This window comes from Notolepis coatsorum (assembly GCF_963971535.1).
Source record: "Notolepis coatsorum genome assembly, chromosome: 8".
Taxonomy (NCBI): domain Eukaryota; kingdom Metazoa; phylum Chordata; class Actinopteri; order Aulopiformes; family Paralepididae; genus Notolepis; species Notolepis coatsorum.
In genome coordinates this window covers 59,199,026-59,226,957 of record NC_140172.1, presented here as the reverse complement: position 1 = coordinate 59,226,957, position 27,932 = coordinate 59,199,026, and the positions used below count along the sequence as shown (strand labels likewise).

The window sequence follows — 27,932 nt, the reverse complement described above, 5'->3', positions numbered from 1 at the left end:
AAAACAAAAAAATATATATATATAGTTTTTTTTATATAATTTTTATTAAAAAAAATTTTTACTTAATTTTGTTCATTCACGTATATGTTTAAGGAAACCAACAAACAGTTATAATCTTACACATACATGTGAAACAAATATGTTAAAAAAATAATATATATAGTTATTTTTTTCATAAAAATTATTAATAATTTAAGATAGATTTTTCTCATAGCTACGAGTAATCGATTACTCACGCCCATCCCTAGCATGCATGAAAGGGTGGGGGGGGGGTTCTATGCTTCGATTGTTACCAACGGAATACGTTACACAGTACATTACAGACACGCTCCGATCGCGGGGAAGGAATGATTGGATCAACGCAAGATTGATACCATATAGCCCTTACCTTGACTAGGATGTACTGCAAAAAGAATATTCCAATTATCTGATCGCCATTCCAAGTATTGATGTCGATCGTGTTGCCAACATAATTCACCAAAGAACATGAATCGGAGGTGCTTGATTCTCCCCAATCCATGTGTTATAAACGTTACTCCTGCCCGACAAGGAAAACCCGGACCGGACTTTTTAGATCGAGGTACAGGCCAAGCCAGAGAGATTCCAAGGATGTGCAATACCGGCCGCAAGGCGTTAGGTGGCGGTATTGGATGTTTGCGATCTCAGACCCATTCCCAATGATAACATCAGGCTCCCTCAATGGATTATGAATGGAAATAGCGAATAAAAGAAATAACGACCAAAACCCGACTTGGGTTTGGCGCTCAAGCGATGGCGACTTAACCCGGTCTGGCGTCCAATGTGTTAATGAATATAACTCAGTTTCGTCAACATAAATAATCCAATAAGGGCACGGTTGGTACGAAAGTGATGGTGACGTCTTATAGTATAATACTATAATATTAGTGTAGCCTAATCTTTATCTGCAACTGTGAAGAAAAACCCCATTGGTGTAAAGTAAACAAAATGAATAGACACATACAAAAAAGATATAAAAAAAAAAAAAAATTATAAAAAATAATACAATTTTGGGTGAGCTGCCCTTCACGTTTGCTGTTTAACTATTGCTTGTTCTCATTGAACTCTATAAGAAGAAAACATTTCCTAATGCTTTTATAAGTCTTTTAGAATACGTACCACACATGTATTACTATTTAGTAAAGCATTTGAGGAGTCCTAGGTGTTAGTTTTCCCTAGTTATGGGCGTTGGCTTGTAACCCTAACCCTCATTGTGTGGTCAGGTTGGTGAGTCACACCACGATAACCTACTGTATGCTGCTTTTGAGTTTGAGCCAATATATTTATTATTTGATACTGGAGGGAATGCAACAGAGGCACGTCAAAGTTAATCGTTTTAGTGTGTTCTACCAAGTGCAGTTGAGAGGAAGTGGTTTGTGGAAGACCACAATGTAATGATATCAATAATAATGATAATAATAATACTTTATTTGTATAGCACCTTTCAAGAATTGACGCCCAAAGTGCTTCACAGCAGTAAAATAGACAAAGTGCAGACATAAAGATAGACATAAAATAGACAGAATAAAAGTAGTGCAATAAAATAGCTCTCATTTACAGTACAATAATCACAGTGTGGATGTAATGAGTCTTAACACTTTGAGTGCCAGCAGGGGGCGCACGGTTGGCTCTGGATTGCCAACGCTCTATTCAATGAGAGAGCGAGCACATTTGCGAACGCATAAACTATATCTTAAATTATGGCTATGTGTCTAATACGCCCGTCGCTTATCAATGACTTGTTTGCAGTCAACATTGTCGAAACGGATTGTTTTTTAATCAGTTCATTTTCGTTTTATACCATTTTGAAAAACGCTAGTTTTTTTAAACTTCCAGAAAAGAAATAAGATTCTGCAGGAATCGCGCTTTACTGTAATACACAAAATACGTTGTAATTTTTCGGCCTATTTATGAATTGTTTTCAAATAAACGCTAGATTATCGATAGTATGTGTACTTATGCACGCTAGAGAAGCGGGCTGAAAAATCGATTATCTTATTTCCTGATCAGCACACACACGATGGTGTAGTGGTTAACACTGTCGCCTCACAGCAAGAAGGTCCAGGGTTCGATTCCCGCTTGGGGACCAGGTTTCCATGATGCCAGTTACCCAGGTGGGGGATCTCCCAGGCCTTTCTGTGTGGAGTTTGCATGTTCTCCCCGTGCTCGCAAGGGTTTCCCCCCCGATAAGAGAAACCCAATGGAAAAACATGCACAACAACAAGATCGCTAACGCTGTGGTGTCCTTGACGAAGACGGACAGGAGCACTTGGATTGGTCCCCTGGCGCGGCTCACGTTGACGCCTGTCTGCTCCCGGCTGCCCTTGGGGGGGAAGGGCGACGGGATGGGTTAATCGCAGATACGAATTGCATGCATGCATCGCATGTGATGTGTGCCAATTGATGACCTCGGAGCAGGTCCTAAATTACTAAATTACTAAATTAAATTACACACTCACAGCCACACACACACATATGGGACACACTGATATATAGGTGAAAAGAGCTCTGATTATCCCAAGACTGGTAAAATAGATTCCTTACCTCAGATCGATCGTGTTTATTGATCCAACGCTGGGTACTGGAAATACAGATTCCACGCTGTTCTGAGGGTGGGCAATGAGTGGGATCGTCTCCGGTTACATGCCTGACAGTAAAATGTGGAATCCGGACTCTTTTTTTCCCATCCATTTCATTCAGTCCACTCCAATGGGGTGCAATACCATCCGGAGAGACGATAGGGGGCGGTATTTTCCCTGTTCGAGCTCAGACAGATACCCACTGGTAACGTGAGGCTAGATTGATGAAAAATTTATGGAAATCGATAATAAAAAAAATAACGATTAAATAACGAGATTTCTCGTTCTTGGCACTCAACGCATGGCATGAACTAACGAGATTTCTCGTCGTTGGCACTCAAAGTGTTAAGTGGCAGAGTGTATTAGAAGGCTATGGTGGAGAGGTACATTTTTAGCTTACTTAATTTGGACCCCAGGAAGAGTAGTCTCACTTTGGTGTAGACTAATGGGGATCCACAATAAAACAATAAAAACACTCTTCAAAACAATTAGTCAATCTACAATATCTTTGTCCACCATGCCAGTGTTCCAAGCCCTGGTTTCTTGAACTACGCTTCAAATAGGTCGTGGGGCTTCTTCTGGTACCAACAGTAGTTGTAAGTTTCAATGAGCCCAGGTCCCACAGTTGTAAGTTTCAATGAGCCCAGGTCCCACAATGAAAAAGAAAAGTTCTCATTTGTGTCTCTGACCTGAACATACATCTCTTGTTGCGCTCGACATGTCTTACAGCTGTCACAGACCAGCACTACTTGGTTCAATGAAACGGCTTGACTAGAAGAAACCCAAAGGAATACTAACTGTGGCAATTACAACAAGGACTTTCTTTGACTTAAAGAAGCACGTACATTTTTTTTGGTTTTCCCTTGCGAACCGTGACATCATCAGTGGGCGTGTCATATTCTAGGCTGTGAAGACAAGCGAAAACGGCGAACAGCAGAGGTTCGGCATTGCACTCATTCGATCCATTCAACAGGAAGCGATTTGCAAATGATCTCAAAATTAGATTAGATTCAAATGTTTACAGCACAAGTAGACTACAATACACCATCCAACCAGATTGGATAAATAAATGCTCCAGAAATAAATAGTGAGGCAGCCTCAGCGCGCGCACACGCACACACACACACACACACACACACACTTATACTATTTCCCCACCTAGAGCCTGATCGCCCTGGTAACAGTCAACAGTGCACTCTGCCAATGAAAGCCAACTACCCACATACGCATTTTTTTTTTTTTAAACTTTATTTTTTCGCGTTTATCGCTTTTCTGGTCAAGCATGACCGACAGTTGTAGGGTGAAACGGGAGAGAGAGCAGGGGGAGACATTCGGCAAATGACGGCGAGTCCGGGAATCGAACTCGGAGTCAACCAGATCCGTGACGCAGCACGGAGTCCCGCGACGCAGCGCGGTAACATGGTGTGCTACTGGAGCACCCCCACATACGCATTCTTACTCACCCTTTTTTAGGATAGGAATAATCACAGGTTATTTTTGGGATAGGAATAATCACAGGCTATTTGGGGATAGGAATAATCATCACAGGTTACTTAGGAATAATCACAGGCTATTTGGGGATACGAATAATCATCACAGGTTATTTAGGAATAATCACAGGCTATTTGGGGATAGGAATAATCATCACAGGTTACTTAGGAATAATCACAGGCTATTTGGGGATAGGAATAACCATAGGCTATTTGGGGATAGGAATAATCACAGGCTATTTTTGGGGATAGGAATAATCACAGGCTATTTTTGGGGCTAGGAATAATCACAGGTTACTTGTAGGATAGGAATAATCACAGGCTATTTTTGGGATAGGAATAATCACAGGTTATTTTGGGGATAGGAATAATCACAGGTTATTTGCGGGATAGGAATAATCACAGGTTATTTGGGGATAGGAATAATCATCACAGGTTACTTAGGAATAATCACAGGCTATTTGGGGATACAAATAATCATCACAGGTTATTTAGGAATAATCACAGGCTATTTGGGGATAGGAATAATCATCACAGGTTACTTAGGAATAATCACAGGCTATTTGGGGATAGGAATAACCACAGGCTATTTGGGGATAGGAATAATCACAGGCTATTTTTGGGGATAGGAATAATCATAGGCTATTTTTGGGGCTAGGAATAATCACAGGTTACTTGTAGGATAGGAATAATCACAGGCTATTTTTGGGATAGGAATAATCACAGGTTATTTTGGGGATAGGAATAATCACAGGTTATTTGCGGGATAGGAATAATCACAGGTTATTTGCGGGATAGGAATAATCACTGGTTACTTGTAGGATAGGAATAATCACAGGATACTTGTGGGATAGGAATAATCACAGGTTACTTGTAGGATAGGAATAATCACAGGTTACTTGTAGGATAGGAATAATCACAGGTTACTTGTAGGATAGGAATAATCACAGGTTACTTGTGGGATAGGAATAATCACAGGTTACTTGTAGGATAGGAATAATCACAGGTTACTTGTGGGATAGGAATAATCACAGGTTACTTGTTGGATGGGAATAATCACAGGTTATTTGTTGGGTGGGAATAAACAGGTAATTTGTGGCAGCAGCAGTGGCTCATGAGGTTTGATTCTGGCTCCTCCCGACTTCTTGACAGAGTATCCTTGAGCAAGACACTTCTAACTCCTAACTGCTCCCAACGAGCTGGTTGGCGCCTTGTATGGCTGCCTTGGCCGTCTGTGTGTGACTGTGTGTATGTGTCAGTGAATGGGTGAATGCGAGGCATAAATTGTGAAACGCTTTGGGTAGTCGGAAGGCTCATTAGAATGCATTATATAAATGCAGTCCATTTACCATAATGCTAATATCTTTCTACCTTTGTGGGCTAGTGTTATATACATTTGTTGTTAGTCATTATTTCCTGTCTCCCTGCATGTGTGAGGCAGAATGAGTGAGTTACTTCTGTCCATGAGCGGATTATACCAATAGGCAGGAATGTGCTATGGGCCCCTCTGTCCTTTCAGGGCAGGGGACAGAAATAACTAGGGGGGTCTGGGGGCATTCCCCCCTGGGAAGAAGATTTTTCAAATAACAGTTCTGGAATACTCATTTTGCTAAAGGATATCTGACAAAATTGGGGCGCCTGTATGGGCACATATTAATTAAAATTTACATTTAGTAATGCTGACCCTTTTATCCAAAGCGACTTACAAGTTGTGTACAACAAGTCACCAGGAAGGGTACAACTCTGGCAGCTAAGGGTCAGTGATATTGTTTGTCAAACAGTGTTAAACTTGAGTGCTATACACAGTGCATAGACATATTAGGGTAGTAATATAGGTATAGTAGATTACTTAGTAGTAAAGTGCATATTATAATAGTAAAATAAAAAATAAAAACATATATATTTGGGATATTGTTTGAAGAAATGTGTTTTTAATTTAGTCGACAGTGGACACTTGGGTGGGTTTTGGCTGTCCTGACTGGTGGGAAGTTCATTCCACCATTGTGTAGCGAGGACTGAGAATAACCTGCTTCGCTTTGATGATGCCCCAATTTAAATTAGTGAGATTATGTAATTAATAATTATATAGAGGAATCATGGGGCTCTTGCAGTCTTTGGTGGTCTGGGGCCTTTGGTGGTCTGGGGCCTTTGGTGGTCTGGGGAAATTAGTTTTTGGCAGAATAAGACACGTTCATTTGTCTTTTAGTGATACATTTTCTTTCCCTCTGGTCAAGCAATACAATGTGTAACATGGCACATCATTAAGAAATAAAGACTTTTGGTTTTATTTTCATTTCCACAACTCTGACAGCCTGGTGGAAAGCCAACAAAATCACTGGTAACACACTAACCCCCTGTAAATACACCCCAATCGGGCACAAGTTAACCCTGATTTTCAACTCGGCAAATTAGTCATATACTTCCCAGCTTGGAAACAAAAAGGCAGTACTCATCTTCACCACATCTTCACAGACAACAGCCTAATCACTTCTCAAGATTTTACTGAAGGATACGGCATTGGGACAGACCAACACTTCCAATTTCTACAGCTGAAATCTATTTTGAAATCTAATTATATTAGCAATGAATAAAATAACATCACAGAAGAAAATATTTTAAAAAATATACAAAATACTGGCACGCGCAGACACCACATTCCATCTCCCCTTCAGAAAATGGGAACAGGACTTGGCCTTCTCTCCCAATGCTGTATCCTGTGAACAAATTTGTACACATTCACAATGACTAACAACACTAACCTTCAATTTATCCAATATACAGTAAGGTGTTACATAGAGTACATATCACACAGCACAAGATGTTCAAAATGGGATTTGCAAGCACAGATGTATGCTCTCATTGCACCCTCAACACCCCAGACAACTATTTCCATGCCACCTGGCTCTGCCCACCTGTTCAAGACTTCTGGAATTCCATCATCAATACACTATCCCGGGTCATGGGCTGCAGCATTCCTCTCTCCCCCTCCCTTTACCTACTCGGGGATACTACTACTGCTATCCATTTAATAGTCCAGAACACCAAACCCCTGCTCATTTCCCTAGCTGTCGCCAAGAAAACTATCCTCTTAACCCTCGAGTCAACCTTGTCGCAGTTCTGGTCAAAAAGCCCTTTTTTTAACGTGTGTTTGTGGATAGCGTTGGCTAGATTGTATGTATATGCCAAAAAAGCAGTATCACATCTTGGACTCACATTACAATAATCCATGTTTGTTTTTTGAAAACAATCACTATTAACACTTTCAGTGCCAGAGCTCGGTGCCCCGGAACCTCCTTGAATGCCGCGACCCACTTCAATGTTAGCATTAAAAACGCCTAATCTATGTTTTAAATTATGGCTATGTGTCTAATCTGTCCATCGCTTATCAATGACTCGTTTTCCAGTCAACATTGTCGAAGCGGATTGTTTTTTTATCGGTTCATTTTCGTTTTATAGCATTTTGAAAAGCCCTCGTTTTCAAGGAAAATATAAAGATTCCATGATAAAATACTGGAATATTCTAGAATACACAAAAACGTTGTCATTTTTCGGCCTATTTATGAATCGTTTTCAAATAAATGCTAGATTATAGATAGTATATGTGTACGTATGCACGCTATAGAGGCGATCTGAAAAATCGATTATCTTATTTCCTCATCAGCGATCGCGCACAAACAGACACATCACACATAGGGCAAACGCTGAGATCTCAGCGAATACAACTCTGATTATCCCAAGACTGGTAAAATAGATTCCTTACCTCAGATCAGATGTTCTCCAAAAAGATCATTCCAATTCCTGATCGCCATTCCAAATATCGATCACGCTTATTGATTGAGTATTGGCTGCCGTAAATATAGATTCCAGGCTGATTCCCGTCCTGCGATGACTTCCATGTTGATCAGACTGCTCGCCAGCCCAAGGAACCAGCTGGCTCCGCCCCTACATATCTACAGATCCCAGGTCAGTCTAAGCGACTGACCTGCAGTTACACAGGGATAGACGATAGGGGGCACGCTTTTTTCCATTCTGAGCTCCTGTAGGGGCTGCTGAACCAACGGGAGACTCGTTGATGAAATATGATTTCAGATCGCTAATAAAACAATAAAACGCTAATACACGTCGTGGGCACTCAGGCATTGGGCTGATAAAACGAGTTATGTCGTCCCTGGCACTGAAAGTGTTAAGCGCGTGAACAACAAGTGTCACACCTTTCACCCTAGTCGCAGAACTGGACAGGTTAGGGTTAGGGTTAGGGGGGGTTAGGGTTAGAGTTAGGGTTAGGGTAACCCTAGGGTAACCCTAACCCCCTAACCCTAACCCCAATCCTAACCCCAACCCTAACCCTAATTTAAGAAATGGTTAAAATCCTGAAAATGAATAAATATTCGATATGTATGGTGAGGACTGAAGTTAATAATGATATTCCTGAAAGAAAATTGGAACAATACATGAAAAATATATGTTTTTACTGAGATCGCAGTTTCGGTCACTAGGGAGACAGGTAGTGGGTTTTTTAAAGGTTGACTCAAGGGTTAAACTGGAAGACAAGAAAAAACTTGAATACTGGGCAATGGTTGGGCCTTCTCTCAAATTACATATCACAGGAAGAAATCTCAACCGTGGATCACACCGAAGTCTCACAATTTAATAACTGGGAATTGCTTGTGGATAATCTAGGCTCCTAATCAGTGGTGCAGTGGTGATTTCATAAGGGGTTGCACATAAATGTTCCCTTGCCTGTGCACAGAACAGCTCTGACCAGCATTATGATTATTATGTGCATACATAGTAGGAAACATGTTTGTATAGGAAATTACTAGTTTTAGTTTTTGTAAATATTGCCTTGAAATAGAGAAGCTGAAAAAGGTAGCAGGATGTAACCTTCAATATATAAAGAAATTATATTGTCAACAGATATGGTGGAAAAAGAAACAATGTTTTAAATGTAATTGTAGTTACATTGTAGTTACAATTTCTTTAATTGAATTAACTTAAACTAGAAAAGTAAATACAAACTAAATTAACAATGTAACTTCAACTTGTAATTTGTTTCACAACAGAGTGGTTTCAAAACAGTCAAGCAAGCCCCCACCAATGGGTACAGTAAGACCTGCTTTATCAAAGCTATTTAATCTATTTAATCAATATTTGCCTTTGTTGAAAATGTTAGCCCTCTGTACAACACCCAATTATCTTCCAGAGGAGGACAGTTTCCTTCTGAAGCACAACTTAAGAAATGTCTCATCCTTCCAGTCGGGACCATTTGTCACATAGTGAGAGGTTCCACAGCTCAAGCAAACCCCCACCAATTGGTACAGGGCTTGTATTTTGGTTTTGCTCTTCTCGTCCTTTGTTATGCTATTGTTATGCTATTGTTATGCAAAGACAAGTAGCCAGGTACTTTGCGCATGGCACGACGAGTCGAGTGAAAGTGTTGTGGAACGCATTTTTGTGTGCATGTGTGTGCGCGTGCTTCTGCTCAGAAAGGAGGTGGAGCGGCGTGCTACCGCGTCCCATGAGCACTGCACCACTGCTCCTAATCACAGGAGATTGACCTGTGAGCCATCCACTCCACAACCACCCACTCTTAATCCCCCTCATCACCCCCCCCTTCCCTTGTCATGTGTATTCGTTGTTGTCCTTCATTGTCATTTGTTTGTCAATGTCTAGTCTGAGTTCCCCCCCCTCCGAGAGGGCAATGAAATGTCACTATTTTTTATTTATTTTGTACTGTAAATAGTTAAAATGTATAATAAATAATAAAGTTGTCCCCCGAAGAGGGGGGGGGGGGGGGGGGTGGATGGAGGGAAAAACAATTAATAAATAAATAAAGAAAGACTTTTAGGTGCAGGAATACATTTCATAACCATCCCTGAAAGAGACAGACAATATTGATAATAAAACATATACAATAGCACAGAGTGCAATATGAACAAACAACATTACTAATTTATTGTTGTTATTTCTTTAATGTTTGCACAATTTGACCTGAAACCCCAGAACAGAAAGGTTAAAACCGTTCCACCCCTGTTGATGTTTTTGTCCCACAGGCCCGGAGATCAGCTGACACTGTCCTCATTGTCCTGATGGCGGACACAGTGGAAGAAGTGATTGAGGCTCACAGCTCAGCGGAACAAACCCTGAATACAAGGCGCTTTTTACGGGACGCCGACTCGACTCTAAGTCCAGACGAAATAGATGGCCTCATGCAGGACACCGGTGAGGAAAACCTCTCCCTGATTCACACACTATGCTGACCCACGTTAAAGGGATATACTCCATCTGCTCTAAGAAGCCCATACTGATTTGTCTCGTACATGTCAGTCCATCCGGAAATAATTTACACTACAGTACGTGTACGTTTTGGTTTTGGAGGTAGATAATTTAGCATTTTTGTAAAGCAATAGTAATGGAAGTCAATGGAGACTAGGCCTAGGGTGACCAGGTGTCCCGCTTTTGGTTGTACTGCACAGCCATTTGACCTAATGTCCCGCGTCTCGCATATTGAGAGGATGTCCCTCTTTTCGAAGCAAAAAAAAAACATGAGTCTAAAAGCCCCTCCCTACAGTAAAGGTAGCAACCCGCCTCTTGTCCACACACATTGCTCTGCTCGTGACGCTACCTCATATCGCAGATCTGATTGGTTAGGTAGTAATTTAGCGCTCTGCTCATGACGCTACCTCATATCGCAGATCTGATTAGTTAGGTAGTAATTTAGCGCGCTGTCAAAATGTAGCGTGCTGTCAACGTTTAGCGCACTGTCAAAAAAAACACAACAACATTACAAGCAAACTAGAAATCAAGATGGAAAGCAGTAAAAACAAACTAACCTGCAGTACAACCAAGAATGGCAAACGACACATGCCTGGGTGACGCCGATGCAGGCGATCCTCAGGGAGCTTTCTGTGTTTTGTGTCATAGTTAGTTTTCAATTGCTCGTGGAGGAGAATACGACTTGAAGCGCCACAGTGGACATGAAAATGGCTCACCAAAAAGAAACATCCAGATCTATGGATATGTTTCTTCTCTTAAACCCCAAAAAGATAGCCAACAAGCCGGCTGCCAGTGCCAAGACGAATGTGGAGAGATATAATTTTGTATTTAATTTGTATTTATTTAGATTGAACCTTTATTTATTCGGTGAAGACCAGTTATTCTAATAAAAAAGATTACATTATCTATCTGTCCCACTTTGTCCCACCAAAATCTTACTGTTGTCCTGCTTTTGGACTTTTTGCATCTGGTCACCGTAATGAAGACACAAAAGGGTTGGTATAGTTGCACATCTAATTGGAGTATTTATACACATTTCAGGAGGAGTCTTACACCAATAATGCGGGTCATTACGCACGCCCCTCCATTCCCTCTCTGTTTGTTTCTCTCTCCTGCACCGCAGAACCCCACTTTGCAATGTGTCTCCCAGCTGCACTGCTGGCTGCTCGCCATTCGCCTCTCATCTCCCACGCTTTCCTCTTTAAATGCTCCTCTCTCCTAACCCCTGTCATATTTCTTCCACGGCTGAATCTTGAAGTTAATTTCATACCTATTAAACACTCTGTAAGTACATTTCTATATTTATTAATCACTCTCTCTGCCACCACCCCTAACTACTATTACTATCCATGGCCTACATTCCAGGAGATACTGTAGCCCGGGCACTCCTCCAGGTTGGAGGTCAGCGCCTAATGGAAGGTTCAGTTCCCTTCCCCATCCTCTCAAACACACAAAAAAGTTAAATAAAAATATAAAACCACAAACGTTGACAGTACAGTACTCACAAGAAAACATCACAACAAACAAAACAAGTGAATCAAAGCTCACTCAATATTCATAAGTCAGATATCACAATTCTCCAACCATAAAATACATATTCCATAATCAGTCCATAAGAACAAAACACAAAACAGATCAAAATCGTTTATATGATTTTAACTCATAATATAGCATACGTTTTCTCAAGTCACCGATCACCTTTATATTTCCATACTAATTTCCATAATAAGTCAATGACCAAAATGTATCTCGTTATTCATGAGTGCAATTTTTTACTTTTTTTTTTAAACATACATTTTTTACTTACCATAGTTATATTTCTCTGTACATTATTCCAATAAGCAACTGCTCTATACATTACTGTCTTTTTCAGAGCATTTGTTTTTGGTAGAGGTAAAGTAAAGCATGAATCTAATGCTAGCCTTGTGTTATATCATGTCTCATATTAGTTGGGTACAGTTGTGAGTGCAAACCCTCCGGTTTCCCAGTATTCCAGATATTAAACAAAAAAGTTACCAGGCTACAGTAAATATCGGATGCACAAGGATGACACTAGCTAACACCCGTCTCCTCTCATTACGGTGAGTTGATCAAAGAGATGACTTGCCAGAACATCAATGTATTCCTTTAAGTTTATTCGGCCACTGATGTGGTAGAGTTATGTGAAATCCATTGGAAAGAAAATCTAATTTTCTAAATAATTTTTCAAGCTGGCAGATCCTTCTTGGTGGTGCATCACCTGCCAGATGTGAAGGAGGCAGGTGTCCCCATGTTACTGCCTGGAAACCCTGTCACGTGCAGAGTGGACAATACAGAGAGATACACCACTCGCTCCAAGGTCTGTAATATCTGTTTCCTAATATGTATGCAGGGCTTTCCCCAGGATTTACAAGATGGTGCTGAGTCGCAATAGGGGGTGGTCCAAAGGGGGGCGGTGCCCCCCATGTTGTTTACCCTAATCCCCTCACATTCACTTGTCGGTCCACTTTTATTTTATTGTCTTTAATATGGTTGTGTATAGAATGTGTAAAGAAAAGAAAAGAAATGCAAATAAAAATATTATTGTACAAAAAAAGAAGTGTAGCAGTAGAGACTACAGTACCCATAAGGCAATTTAGGGGACTCAGTTAACCATTGTCCTTCATTCTACACAGTGTCAGAGAGTGATAACTCTACTCTGCTAGAAGCTGCGGGTGTTTTTCTCAATGAGTAGACACTCTGTGAGCAGCTTAGTAATGAAAATAAGTGTAGAGAAGAATGACATGCAGAGTTTGCTGGAGTCGGTGAGTTGTTAGGCAACGGGGCCTCTGACCAGATACACACACGACAGAGAGGAGAGGAGCAACGACAGAGAGGTATACAAGTTTTCCTGAATATATCGCTACGTTATACTTACCGTATATATCCACATCTGTACATATCCCTTACCTACTCTTACTAGTTAGGCTGCTGGTCAGTATGACTTACTACCATAGTGTCTTTATTACTACCATAGTGTCTTTATACCTGTATCACTGTACATATTAATACTACAACTCTGATTAGCACTATTACGCAGTAATACCCAGTAGTGTATATATTTTATACCCAGTTTAATCACCTATACATTGTATATTACTATTGCACATTTACATTGTTACATTTGCACTGTGGTTGGATGCCAAACTTTTTGTTGCACTGTACTAGTCGAATCATCTTCAAAAAGGAAAGTACTGGAGCACACAGACCAGAAAAACATTAATAAGGTGCCAAAAAAATCACTGATGTTACAACACAACAGTGTCTTCTTTAGAGTGATACGTATTGGAAACGCCGTCTGTTTGAACCCTTCATCACAATTGGAAGCCTGTTGATTACAGGCTATAGAAAGGGAGGGGAGGATTGGATCAGTACAGTCTTTGTATTGAGCAGCCAAATTCAATTTGACTGAGAAGATCCTGAGTCGGGTACAACCCTACTTTGTAGGCCTCAAAGCTGTGGCCTCAGCAGAGAGAAGAGTCCATTGTCCGGACAGCTAGGATCCTTTAGGACCCTCTTGGCTTTAGTCCTGCACCGGCCTGCTGTAAATGTCCTGCAGGTTGGGGAGTTCACCTCCAGTGGAAACAGCTGACCATACCGCTCTCTGCAGGGTCTTGTGGTCCTGTGTGGTGCTCGTCCCGTACTACCAGGCAGTGATACTCCCTGGCAGGATGCTCTCTGTGGTGTGTATGTGTAAAATTCTTCAGTATCTAGGAAGCCGCCCTGATTTTCCCCAGACGTCTCACGTGATGGAGGTGATCCTCTGAGTTGTGTAAGCCAAGGTACCGGAAGTTACTCACCCTCTCGATAAGATACGATAAGATAAGATAAGATAAGATAAGATAAGATAAGATATAGTGCCTTGTTGATTCTGGTGGGGTTTTAGTTCCTCTCCCGACAGTGGCTCAGGAGGTAGAGCAGTCGTCTGGCAATCCGGAGGTTCCCGGTTCGATTCCCGCTCCTCCTGGGCAGCGTGTCGATGTGTCCTTGAGCAAGACACTTAACCCCTAATTGCTCCCGATGAGCAGGTTGGCACCTTGCATGGTTGCCTCCGCCGTCGGTGTGTGAATGGGTAATATGTAAGTAACAAATTGTAAAGCGCTTTGGATAAAAGCGCTATATAAAAAAGCAGCCATTTACCATCTCCCGTTTCCTCTGAAAACCCACAATCGGCTCCTTTGTCTTGTGATGTTCAGGGAGAGATTGTTTGGTTTTCCGCCTCCTCCAGTCAGGCCTTGTCATTGTTGGCTGAGATACAGCTGTCGTCCACAACTTAACAATGTTGTTGGGGCCATGCAAGCACACGTGTGTGAGTAGTAAATGAGGGGCGCAGAACGCTACACAAGTTAATGGAAGTGGATACAGATCACTAGCCTAGCCAGTGTTTTCCCCTAGGATTTTCTTCAGGGGGGGTGGTAGGTCCCCCAAAACTACTAGTGTTGTCGCGGATACGTGGTGTCAACAGTGTCGTCATAGACGCACGCAGTAAGGCGGTTGTTAGTATCAGTACATTTCTCTACACTGAGCTGAAATGAAAAGATTGCACATAAATTAGGTAAATAAATATTAACAATATTTATTTACAGCACATAAATTAACCTATTTACAACTATACATACAGTAGTGACAACACACATATGAACTATTTACAATACAGGGAGGCACATACAACACTCATAACTATTTACAACCAGTGTCAGAGCGAGCACACTCAAGTTGTTCGGAAATTCTGAGGGTTCAGAGTGCACACTGGACACTGTCAGTTTATCAGAGCGGAGCAGATTTTCAGGATGAATTTATTAACTCACCTTAACTAGGGCCCTATGACATCCGTTTTTATCTTTTCCTGTTTTCGGATCTCTTGGTTTTTAATTTTCCCGTTTTCGGATTTCTCTGATTTTATATTTTTTCCTTTGGATTTAACAAAAAAAAACAATACAAAATTATGTTTTTAACTAATAACAGTACATCTGCAAACAGTGCCAGTGTAGTTCAATGTTCAGTGCCAGTTCAGTTATGAGGTTTCTTTTTTTCAATTCAGTTCAATGCAGTTCAACTGCCAGTGCAGTGCAATAACTAAATAATAATTAAATAGTTAAATAATACAAAATAATTATTTGTTTAAAAGAAATCAGAAAAAAACTGTAAAATGTAATTTATTTCAAAGAGATGTCCTTTAACTCAATCAGTGCCAGCTATTAGACTGGGCCCGCTGTAGTTAGGCCAGCTTTCCATTACAACTTTTCACTGTGCGTCACATTGGGTCTCATTCCCGAACGAAGTTACGACAAAATATTTCGTCTTAGCCAGATTTCGGCCCATTTAAGGCGAGACACTGCAGGTGAATAGTCAAATATACTTTTTTTGTTGATTTTGAGATTTTGTTATATTTTGCTTCCTAAACATGTCTTCTATGAAACTAGTGACAATAAAACGTCAATAACACACATTTAGTTGTTTATTTTACATCATTTTGCCTTATTGCATCCATAAATGTGCATATATTTAATGGGGAAGTGCCTCATTTGCATATATAAACATAAATTTCAGAAAACTTGCAATATATTTTTTCTTAGTTTATATGTACATAACAAATTGGGAAAGTTTCATAGTGATATCTATTCAAATATTTTTTGCCTATTAGGGGGTACTACACTGTACTACACTGTTTGTAGCCTGTGTGTAGTTCTGTTCAGTTCAATAACATCATTATTATTATTATTCAGTTATCAGACATGTGTTTAGGTTGTCTATTACTAATGGTTTGATTAGGTATTGTGTTTGTAAATATCTGTTTAAAAAAAAAAAGTATGGCATTTTACAATACAGAACTTTGAATGCGTTTTCCCAAAAATGAGTTTTAAGAGTTTTTCCTCATACTCTGAGCCAGAAATCTCCACTTCAGTAGCACTCACATACACCAAAACTTCCAGTTCTATTCATATCTATGTTCTGAAGGTATTTACGGAAGGGTTTGTTGATATCGCATTCATACCCTGATTTATATCACATTTTATTCCTAAAAACATGGCGAAATATGGAATTTTACCATAAAAATGGACTGAATGGAGTATTTTCTGATTTATGGAGTGATAAAAAGAGATATCCAAAATCCCCTCTGTAATAACCTTTGGCTCTAATATGTCAACAAAATGAAACTATCATTTTGAAAATGGCTTTATCCAATGTTCAGATTTCTGTCCTGGAATTATATGCAAATTAGTGCATATTTAAGTAGATTATGCCTCATTTGCATATTTAAACATACAATTTCAGAAAACTTGTAATACAAAGAAGTCTTGTCTTAATATAAGTAATCAACTGGGGAAGTTTCATTGTGATATCTATTAGCTAACTTTTTTACCCTATTCACCTGCAGTGTCTCCCCTTAAGACATATTAGGGCTGGGAGTGGGAGTCCCCAAACTTTCCTGAGATCTTATTTGATCGTGGCTGAGAGCAGATTTAAGAGTGCTGAGGAGCACACTTAAATATGCTCTCAGCCCACGATCAAATCTCATGATTGATTGACTAATTTAAAATGTTATTATAACTTGATAGACTGTGTTCTCATAGTGATTCCTTCACGTCAACGCTACAGGCCTCCTTGGAATTAATTACTTAATCATAATTAAAATAAATGACAATATTTGTACGATAAGAAATTACGCATTTGATGTCGGAAAAATAAATAATATGGATTCATCTGATCACAGGGCAGCTGGATTAACCATATCTGAACCAGCTATTTTGGACAAATAATTACTCAGATATTCAAACACAATTATGCAATTATTGTGAAATGATTGAAAATAATAATAATTTAATGCCTTCTGTGGAATTTGTATTTCTTATTTGTTACACATCTGTTTTAATGATTAATTATATACATTTGAAAGAATGCAGGTCAACATGCAATGTATACCATTGATTGGTATACAATGGGACAGACATTTGTTTGATTGATTGATTGATTGATTGAAAACTTTATTAACAGATTGCAGAATGGGTACAGTACAGTACAGCTCAATTACATAAGGGGATGCAGACCAGAGAAAGAATTTCGTCTTGTTTACATCAGGGTCCCCCATTTTCAATTCATCATAACATATATGACACACATGACACAGATAGACAGTACTGCTACATCTATACATTTATGACATACCAGATTTGCAAATACAGTACTGTTTGTGATACAAAAAGAGTCCAGAAAAGAGAGTACATTTGACGTAGAAACTGTTGGAGGAGGTTGGGTAGGAGGGGTGGGTGGGGGATAGACTTACACTGTACAAGCAAAACTGTACATTGGAATATTGACAAAACCATACTTGGTCATTTACTGTACATTGGAGGGGGTTGATATAGCTATAAACCTGCATTCCTTCGAATATATCATTAATCAATTAAACTTATATTGAAATACACTATATAGCCTATACACCAACACTGAAATGACAGTGGATAAATAAATAAGAACTAAAGCTAATCGGTGGAAATAGACAGGTGTGTACCGCAAGCTGTATATGATGCCAATACATTAATCTAATCTAGTTTTGATGGGCGCAAGCGTGATTACCAAACCTAGCCGCATTTCTCTGAGACGCTCTCTGATTGGCACTGACTGACGCTAGGTTTCGTAATCACGCGGCTCGCAAAGCACCTCCGCCATTCCATTTCACACAGCTGCGTCACCAGTTGCCTTATAAGGAGCTATAGAGGCGTTGTTTTGTATGCAAATGAGCTGAACGGGAACACGCTTTAGAGTTTAAGACAGAATGCCATTCTCCAAGCAGATATCAGATAATATAATTTGTGCAACCTTTTCAGCCACTTAAGACATATTACCAGCACGTTCAGGACTCAGAGTGTACTTGTCATAGATTATGTCTCAGTGGTACCAAGATAAGTCTTCCAGAATATATCTTTGAAAAATGTTCGGGAATGAGACCCATTGTTTATAGAGCTAAATCTATATTTTATATTTAGCTATGTATCCAATATCATTGTCAATTGACAGTAAGAACCTTCCGTTCAGGATGCATAAAATAAAATAAATTTTCATCAATACGTTCCCGTTTTATACCGTGGTGAATATGAGTGTTATATCGGAATTATCTGGGATAATTCCTGCAAGGCTATTTATAAGGCGCTAAGCTAATAACGTTAAATCCATTGGCGTTTCGTCCCTACACACGACACAGTTAAAAATCCAAATGCATATGATCGGTATTATGTTCCATCATGAATGCATGAAAGGGGGGGGGGGGGGGGGGGGGGAAGTCGTTTCTGATTAATTGATTGCCAATAACGGCATTCGTTATTACCACAACATAGGCTGATCTGGGGGATGGCTATTAAATCCTTGCACGATCAAGCTGAAATTGATGTCAAATTGCTCTTACCTTTGGCCGGTTGGATTCCAAAAAGAATTTTCCAATTATTTGATCGCCATCTGGTAAATCATATGTCCATTGGCCCATGCCATAATCCTTTACTGCATAATGAATTCGGCATCCCAAAGAGTATTACATGCGATCGAGTGAAGCCCTCGTTTCAGACTAACAAAAAAGTCCGCCCGGAGAGATTTCGAGATTTGACACCTGGTCTGCAACAGGGGTTACTGCATTCTCGAGACAGCGCCACTACCAGGATCTGGCCGGTACTGCACCTTCGGACTCCCAATATGCCTTTTCCAGCCAAAATACAGCTCTGTGACAGTGAATAGGATATTAATATCAAAAGAAATAAAAAAAAAAAACGAACCAAAAACGTAATATTACGTGGCTGGCAACCAACGGTTGTCGGGCAAACGCGTAATATTACGTGGATGGCCCCGAATGAGTTAAAGGTTCATGCTTCTCCCCATCTCTGGCTGACATCACCATTGTGATACATGATGGTTAGGCCTTTGTGTTTTCCTCAGTGAGGGATTCTCACACACACACACACACACACACACACACACACACACACACACACACACACACACACACACACACACACACACACACACACACACACACACACACACACACACACACACACACACACACACACAGAAAGGGAGAATGGCTTATATCCAGCTCATATATAAACTTATATATATATGCACTTATATCAACTATCCAGTTAGTTTTTATAGTGTAACGTTTGGTTACTTGAAGGAGAGAGACTGAGACTTGTTAAGCGCAACGCTAGCCAGTCTCGGAATTGTCTTGGAGTTGTCTCGGAATGGATTTGCTAGCTTTTTTCTGCGTCTCCGTAGACCGTGCCGCGCCACCGTCTTAGTGAAGATTGATTTATATGAAAACCGATGTATGTATAATTTAGCTAGCTCGCTAACGTTACTGTGATTAAAGCAAACAGAAAAAAATAAAATAAAATAAAAATATAATTTTTTTGTATAAATTCTTTTTTTACTTTTATTTTTTTATTATAATTTTTTCAGGAGGGGCGGGTAGGGGAGACACTGCTAGCCAAGCCGGATAGCTTTCTATTGAACACACAGAGAGGAAATTGGTATCTATCTTTTTGTCTGATAAGCGCATTTCCCATAATGTTGGCGTGTTCCTGCAACGGCCCACATGTGGGCCCTCTTGAGGACGATTTTCCCACCTGCACTTTGGCGACCTCTAGCGGCTCGGGTGTGCATATTCTTTAATACAATATATATATATCGAATTAAAGTCCTATTTTTCAGCGGTTCTCGAGTTACATGCCGATATGTGAGGCGTGCGCCAAAGTACACGGTATTGCACAAATACCACTCCCGACTCCCGGAGCTCTAGCTCCGCGAATCATTTGGCAATCTCGAAAATTATTGGACAGCATTGTAGCCAATGAGTGTGGCTTTCCAAATATACCCGAGGTGGGGATGTATGAATCAGGGATCTAGGTGAAAAGTCACGAGCCAAAACAGGAAGGGAAAAAACGCAGAATAAATTGAAGTCTATTTTTCTTTTTGAAATTTTTTATGAAATCTGGACAAGGGTCTAGGCCTACCTAATATTAGACATTACCAACTAGCAGCACACCTTAGGGTACTTGTCGGCTGGTTCAGATCAGACCCACTATCAATCTGGCTAGACATTGAATCCTCGCAATCTAAGTCCCCCCTGTGGAACCTACTATTTATCAAAGACTTTAAGTCTGTTAGGAAAATATGCTCTAACCCCATCACACTATGCTCCGTCAAGGCCTGGAAGACTGTCCGTAAGGTGGAGGGCCGAGCTAAGCTGACCTCTCCTCTTACCCCGATCGTAGGCAATCCTGACTTTAAGCCAGACCAAATTGGCGGCGGCTTCAAGACCTGGCATACGCAGGGCATAACTGATCTTGGCCACTTGTTTGATGGCCAGACCCTAATGTCCTTTCTACAGCTGCAGCAGCGGTATGGCCTATTGAAAACGGAATTTTTTAAATACTTACAAATTAGGCAGTTTATCACCAAGGACACCTCACTGTTAATTAACAGTTCCACCTCGCAGGTGGAGAAAGCCCTCTCCTTGCAGATTCCTAAAAAACAAATATCTATCTTCTATAGTACTCTAAACCTTAATTCATCTTTATCTTCCCTTGTCACTAAACAGTCCTGGGAAAAAGACTTGGACATAGAGATCACGGACGAGGACTGGCAGGATGCATGGACCTACGCAAAAAAATCTCTGTTTGCAACCGCACCAAGTCTATCCAAATTAGAATCTTACACCGCATTCATATTACCCCTGCCCTTAAGAGTAAAATGGATCCCAATACATCCCCACTCTGCTTTAAATGCAAGATAGAGATTGGAAACCACGTCCACTGATTTTGGTCCTGTGTAAAGCTCCAGAGCTATTGGTTCGACATCGTAGAGGAACTATCTGATATATTCCAGACCCCCATTGAACTGGATCCCCTCTGCCTCTTACTAGGCCTCCCAGATATTCATATTGCCAATTTCAAACATAGGAGACTGTTCAATTTGTTGACATTTGCTGCTAGGAAAAACATTCTGTTGTTCTGGATCAAGGACGAGGTCCCATCAAAGAGGTCATGGCACAAGATTATAATGGAATGTATTCCCTGTGAGTACATCACGTGCATGCTGCACTCTAAACTGGACACTTTCTATGAAATATGGGACCCATATCTGTCTCATATCGGGCCTGCACTGTCTGCCACTGTACTTGGTGGGTTTCCCCATAGCCTCCTTGTGGACCAATGCTGCCTTGTGTTGTTTTGTTAATGCTGGTATTGTTGTTGAGGGTATCATGACAATTGTAAAGGTGCAAACGTGTTCATGCCCACATACACACACACACACAACACACGCACGTACACACACAGAACACATATGCACTCACACATATGAAGCATGCACACATAAAATGCACAAGACTTACTAAACACACACACATAAAACACACATATAGTACACATACACACACACGTCGCACACTTAGTCTATTTTAGTACATCTGTCCTAACACTGGCAGGGATCCGAATCCTCAAGAGCCACCTCAAGGATACACAAACATGGTTGCTAGTGCCTGAGCCACATTTATTTTTATTTTTATTTTTATTATTTTACTTTTTCTTGTTTGTCTGTCTCTTGTCAAGGTCATTATGATTGATGTTACTGTTATTATTGTTGTCATTATTATTATTATTATTATTATTATTATTATTATTATTATTATTATTATTATTATTATTATTATTATTATTATTATTATTATTATTATTATTATTATTATTATTATTATTATTATTATACTGTTATGTTCTGTTTTATGTATGAAAAGAAAATAAAATAAAAACATTTATAAATCATGAAATCTGGACAAGACTTCAGGCTATGGACCCAGGGTGTCTTTTCAACCATACCAATTTTTGGGGAAATATTACTTCTGGACTACTAACTAACTACTACAGAAAAATGTGAGTAACAAGTTTTTCTACAACTCAAGTTCAGACCTATGTTACTCTATTTCATTAGCACTAAAAGTGAATCTTCTTTATTGTAACAGAAACTTCAGAATATCATCTTTCAAAAGAGACCAGGGCCCTCATTTATCAATAATGCGTAGAAAGTGTTCTATTTTTGTTCCTAAGCATGGAATTTAGAATGTCTCTACGCACAGAAAAATCTGGATTTATCAAACGTGCGTACACAGGTCCTACGCACACCTGCAAGTACTCCGTGTTGATAAATGCCACATGTTCTATGCTCCGCGCTCGTGCACGATTTAAATTTTTGCATAAAGAACCGCCTCTAATTAACCATATATGGTCATGAAACACCCCCATGGAATGTAGAATAATGGACTAAGCGGACTTGAAACTTCACTGAGAGCGAGTCCTCCATGATCAATCTCGCTCTCAGTGAAGTTTCAACGGAGGTCATCTATTCTAACCAACAAATTGAAGCTAGAAAGCATTTCGTTGTGACCAATCTTATTTTGAAACATGACACACAAAATAATAATATTTGGCTTTTTATTTTACGCAAGAAGTGGGTGTTCTGCCGCTGCGTCTGCCCCCCCCGTGCCAAACAAGCAGGCCACCTGCGCTCTAAAGGGCTCTTGTTCGCACGTGAGCCCATTATAATTGCACTCCTGTTGGGTCGTTCGTTGGGTTGGTCAGAGTCATTAACTATGGCTTCAGTGGATAACCCCGATCACCTGCATTTAAGCGATATTTTAATTACAGATACTGTGAGGGCTGGAGGAATCCTGCATGCAGCCCAACGAGGGGGCGTGCCGTTTTTCTCCTTCACGCACCTGAGAGGAGTTTGCGATCAGCTCGGGAGAGTACTAGTATTGCAGACTCCCCTCCACTCCTTGTCGGGTCGTTCTTGTTACCACCATCTACTGCCGCGTCTCCGGCGTGAGACGTCGTGCCACCCATCACCACCTGTCGCCGTTTTCCTGGAGTGGGACACCGTCTTCGCTCTCTATTACTCCACGGGAGGTTCCCAGTGTTCCCACTCCAGACGTCGTGCCGGCTACTTCCCTACTCCCTCTTCATGGTCCTCGTTCCTGGGGTGAGGCTCGCCATTGCTCTTTATTACTCCACGGGAGGATGCCCGTGTTCTCACCCCGTTCCCCTCGGACCCCCTGTGTGCTGCGTTGCCCGTGGGCAGCGTCTGGTCGGGAGGAAGAGGATTCCTTGGCAGTGCTGCAGAGCCGCAGAGCCCTACTCGGTGTAGGGACGAAGAAGATTCCTGTTACTTTTTTCCCAGCCTGTTCGCCCGTTAAAGGCACAGTGCCGCCTTTTTTTGTGTTCATGGACTTTGATGTTTTTACCCCCTTAAAGGCTGAGTGCCGCTTTTTTTGTATATAATAAATCATGCCCTTGCTTTGGCTAACTCTGATTACCTGTCTGTGTCATGCAATTGGGGTCGCTATACAAACCATAACAGATACCCCAGTAATAACATTACAATTTGATTCAATACAATGCGTGCCTTCCTCCCGGTCACCAGCAATGACATGTATCAGGCAAATGTGCATCGCAACATTGACTGAGTTGAATCCCTTTCTATTCACATAACTGAATTTTGATGGAGCTTTGACAGCTACATGGGTGGCACAGTAACAGTCTATTGCTCGATCCATCTCCAATATATCACGATGGACCGTGCCGGTGGCCAAAGACCCGAGGGTGGAGAGGACTTGAATGTGCATGGGGATGGCATGTGCGTTTTCTTTCACGCTCCAATTTGGGTCCCAAATTGCGGTACAAATCAAGGAGAATGTGTCTCGGGTAGCGGACTCTAGTTAATATTATGTTCTCTCTGCAATTAGACTGCCCCTCATTCATTCATTCATCCCTATCTGCTATCTCTGATAACAGTTCCCCGCGGAGCGCAGTCAGTGCACCCCATATTCCGATAACGCTATATATAAACCATGCTGCATTCATTCGGAAAGAAAGACTTATTCCAAATGCTATTTATAGGGTTTGACAATAATTACACTACTGTCGCTATTTTACAATTAACTATAATGAATTACGGATCATACATAACACGTCAGTGTTGAAACTAATGCATGAAAGTCTGTCTCATGGTGCGTGCAGTCTTCATATTCTACCGCTTGGTGACATTATACGCACGGTCTGAGCTGTGCGTAGATATACGCACAATCTCAAGCACACGTTCATTTAGATAAATCCCACACTTTGCTTAGAAATGATCGTACGCACGGTTTACGCACATATCTGTGCGTACGCACCATTGATAAATGAGGGCCCTGGCTCATGCATGTGCTATAAGTATAGAGTATAGGATTTTGGTTTGCAAAAAAGGTATGCAGTCCTCAAAAATGTAAACTAAAATGACCACTTTTGGGGGTTATTGCCTTGGCAGAGGTCTGCTCTTTATTTTTGAGTGTATTCTTCTAGTTGATGATAAAAATCTGCTCACACAGGCCTATTTGTACCGATGCTTGTAGAAGTGTTGGCTCTAGGTAGGAGACAACTACCTGGTCCACTGAACGCACAGAAATGTCTCCTTTTAGATGTTCCAGCATGTTGTAGCTTAATGACACGGAGCGCTGAATGGTAATTTGGACATAATGCATGTTTCAACGGTTTTATCTGGCGTCTGTTCCCACGCATTTGTGTCTCAATCATTTCAGCCTCAGTCACTAATCACCTATAAAGAAAAAAAAACTAACCGAGATGATTAGATTAGATTCTAATTTATTGTCATCATACAACACAATGAAAAAAAGTTTGGCATCCAACCAGAGTGCAAATTTAACAGTAAAGTGCAATAGCAATATACAACATATAGGTGATTAAACTGGGTATAAATATATATAAATGAGTACTACTTAACAATAGTGCTAATCAGATGTATGTACAATGTTTTTTGTATTATTATTATTATTATTATTATTATTATTATTATTATTATTATTATTATTATTATTATTATTATTATTATTATTATTATTATTATTATTATTATTATTATTATGTACAGTGATACAGGTATAAATACTCTGTGGTAGTCACACTGGCTAACTAGTAAGAGTAGTAGGTAAGGGATATGTACAGATATAGATATAGTATCTACATATACAGTATGTAAAAAAGATTATATGCAGGTATACACAGACAGATGTGGATACAGTAAGTATATATATATATATATATATATATATATATATACGGACAGGTATCATGTTATTACTAACTATTGAATAACTACTTTTTGCTTTTAGGTATTTACAAGTAAAAATCCTATTTTTGCTGGATTGATCCCTGCCCTTGTTTTATTTACTAGTCAAATTTTGTATATTATATAGAGACAGTTCAATGGACAAATCAAGGGAATCATTGTTCAAATGGCTTTCCATAAATATATTGGTTATACATCAGTGTTTGAGGTCTAAAGTCTTTATGAACAATATCTCACTCACTCCCTCAGAATAATGAGCTGGCACAGCTAAGCAGCACCTGTTGAGGACAATGCAATTTCCTCTTATCTCTTATATTACAGAGTGTATATAGCAGCATGGTGTGTGTCTACATTAATCGTATGATCTATGCCAGGTCCGTGTGTGCACGTTGTACACAGTGAGTCTGACACATGGTCAGTTCAGCTGGACAGTGAAGAGGAAGTACAAGCACTTCCAGGAGCTGCACCGAGACCTGTACAAGCACAAGATGATGCTTCACTTCCTGCCCCTGGGAAGGTCAGTCCACCTTTGGCTCAATGGCCATTGGCCAAACATTTGCTTAACCCTTTCACTACCACACTACAGAAGGTTCTATATCATACTAGCTTCCGCTCAGCGTCATCTGCACTAACCTCACTTCGTGCATATGCACTGAATAAAAATTCACAATGTACCTTTACATACCAACATTCATCTGGCCACACCCCTATCCGCTACCCTCATAAGCAGGTGTGTGGCCCCACACTCGCCTCCTTCTTCACTTTCACCACAAGGAAGTGCCTGTATACCAATCACTTGACGAGGTTATTAAGCTGAAGAAAGTTGAGTTACGTGTTTAAATTTTTTCTTGCTTTTTTCTTTCTCTCATACTTTTACAAAGAAAAAAGCTAAGTCATAATGTTTACCTCGGAGGGTCGCGCTAGCAACGTTACCCTTCACCAGCGGTTCTCCAGCTGGAGCGGGGTTTCCGCCACTGTCGTGGTCGGCATCCGTGCTCGGTAGGCGTCCGATAGGTAGTTTGCCTCTGCAAGGAGCTGGTGCACCAGCGCCGTCTCCTGTGAGATGGCCTGGTTCCTGCTCTGGTTCCTTTGCCGCCGGAGAGTCGTCCGCTGTTGGGCGGCCGGCTCCTCTGGTGGCGGAGGATTTGAGACGCAAACTTTTTGCGTCTGCTCGCTCCCGTCGTAAGGTGGTGGCTTGTAGACGCGAACGGCCTGGTTTTGGGGAGTTGCTGGAGCCGGATGAGGATGCGTCTGCTTCTCCGTGGCCGATGGAAACAGAGGGCTACATGGTAGAGGCAGACGGGTTCTTGTTTGATGCCCCGGTGGAGGCATGTCTGCCTCCCGTCCAGGTTACACTGGCGGGGGGTGATAGGTCTCCTTGGGGTCCCTCGTACGCTGATGTTGGGTTAGAACCTCCGACTCAGCGGCGGGATGCCCTGCTATCAGCCACATCGGAATGTGGCTCTGCAACCAGTAGTCTGCCGCATGTGAGGGACGCGAGCTCGGTGGGGGAAAGTATGCAGGGGGAATTGCGTGCTTTGTTCCCCGAGTTCATGGTGGCGGCGGCAGTTGCAAACAGCATGCCGCTGCCGCAGCCACTGCCTGTTCCTGTCCCTGATGATCTCATAGGTCTATGGCAACGTCGTCCTGTGAGAGAGACGGGCGTTGTCTGCCCATTTTTCCCCTCGATGGAGGCCTACGTCCGTCAGGGACAGGTGGTCTCCCACATCACGGGCCTCACCCCCGCCTACGTGCGAGTCACGAGGGTGGTGGGTTTGGTAGACGGTATGAAGGAGGGGGTGCCTCGGCTTGATAGGCCGATGGCAGCTCTCCTTTGTCTGGAGGTGGTGTGGGAGCCGTTACGGAAGCCGGTTCCCCAAGGGAAATCGGCGAGGCGGTTGGCTTACTGGAGTGACCAGTCATTCATCTCCGCGACTCAATCTCTGGCTGCCACGTCTAACATCGCGCAGCTGGCGAGATTCATGTCCGGGATAATGACGGGCAGTGCGGAGCTGACCGAAGTGCAACGTGATCAGCTCGCCCAGGCGGCAGGAGCCATCCTGCATCTGATCCAGTTGCAGGCCGTCACCACTGGGAAAGTACGCGCCCTGGCCACTCTAGCCTTTGGCTGGAGCAGGCGCGTGTGCCGGAAAGGAAGAGGACTCCACTTCTGACGGCACCCCTCTCCGATGCTGGGCTCTTCGGGTCGGCGTTGCAGCTGATGACCTCAACCTGCAGGGAGATGCAGGAGGAGCGTTCCGTGCTCCAGCCTCATTTCCCCCCGCCCGATGTCGCCGGTGGAGTCAGACGGAAGGCTCGTCGTCGGGGTTCCGCCGCCGAAGCCGCCACTGCTGGCTCTTCAGCGAAGAAGGCCAGG

General features: G+C 41.4%; 1 protein-coding gene across 1 annotated transcript in view; it reads left to right on the top strand.

Annotated features, from left to right (window-relative positions):
- Nucleotides 1-27,932, top strand: part of pld2 (phospholipase D2) — a 171,093-nt gene that overhangs the window by 39,967 nt on the left and 103,194 nt on the right. The window contains exons 2-4 of the mRNA XM_084319773.1: nucleotides 10,141-10,309; nucleotides 12,574-12,701; nucleotides 25,930-26,072. Coding sequence (XP_084175899.1) covers nucleotides 10,177-10,309; nucleotides 12,574-12,701; nucleotides 25,930-26,072 — 404 coding nt within the window. The 5' untranslated portion in view covers nucleotides 10,141-10,176. The remainder of the gene's footprint in view (nucleotides 1-10,140; nucleotides 10,310-12,573; nucleotides 12,702-25,929; nucleotides 26,073-27,932) is intronic.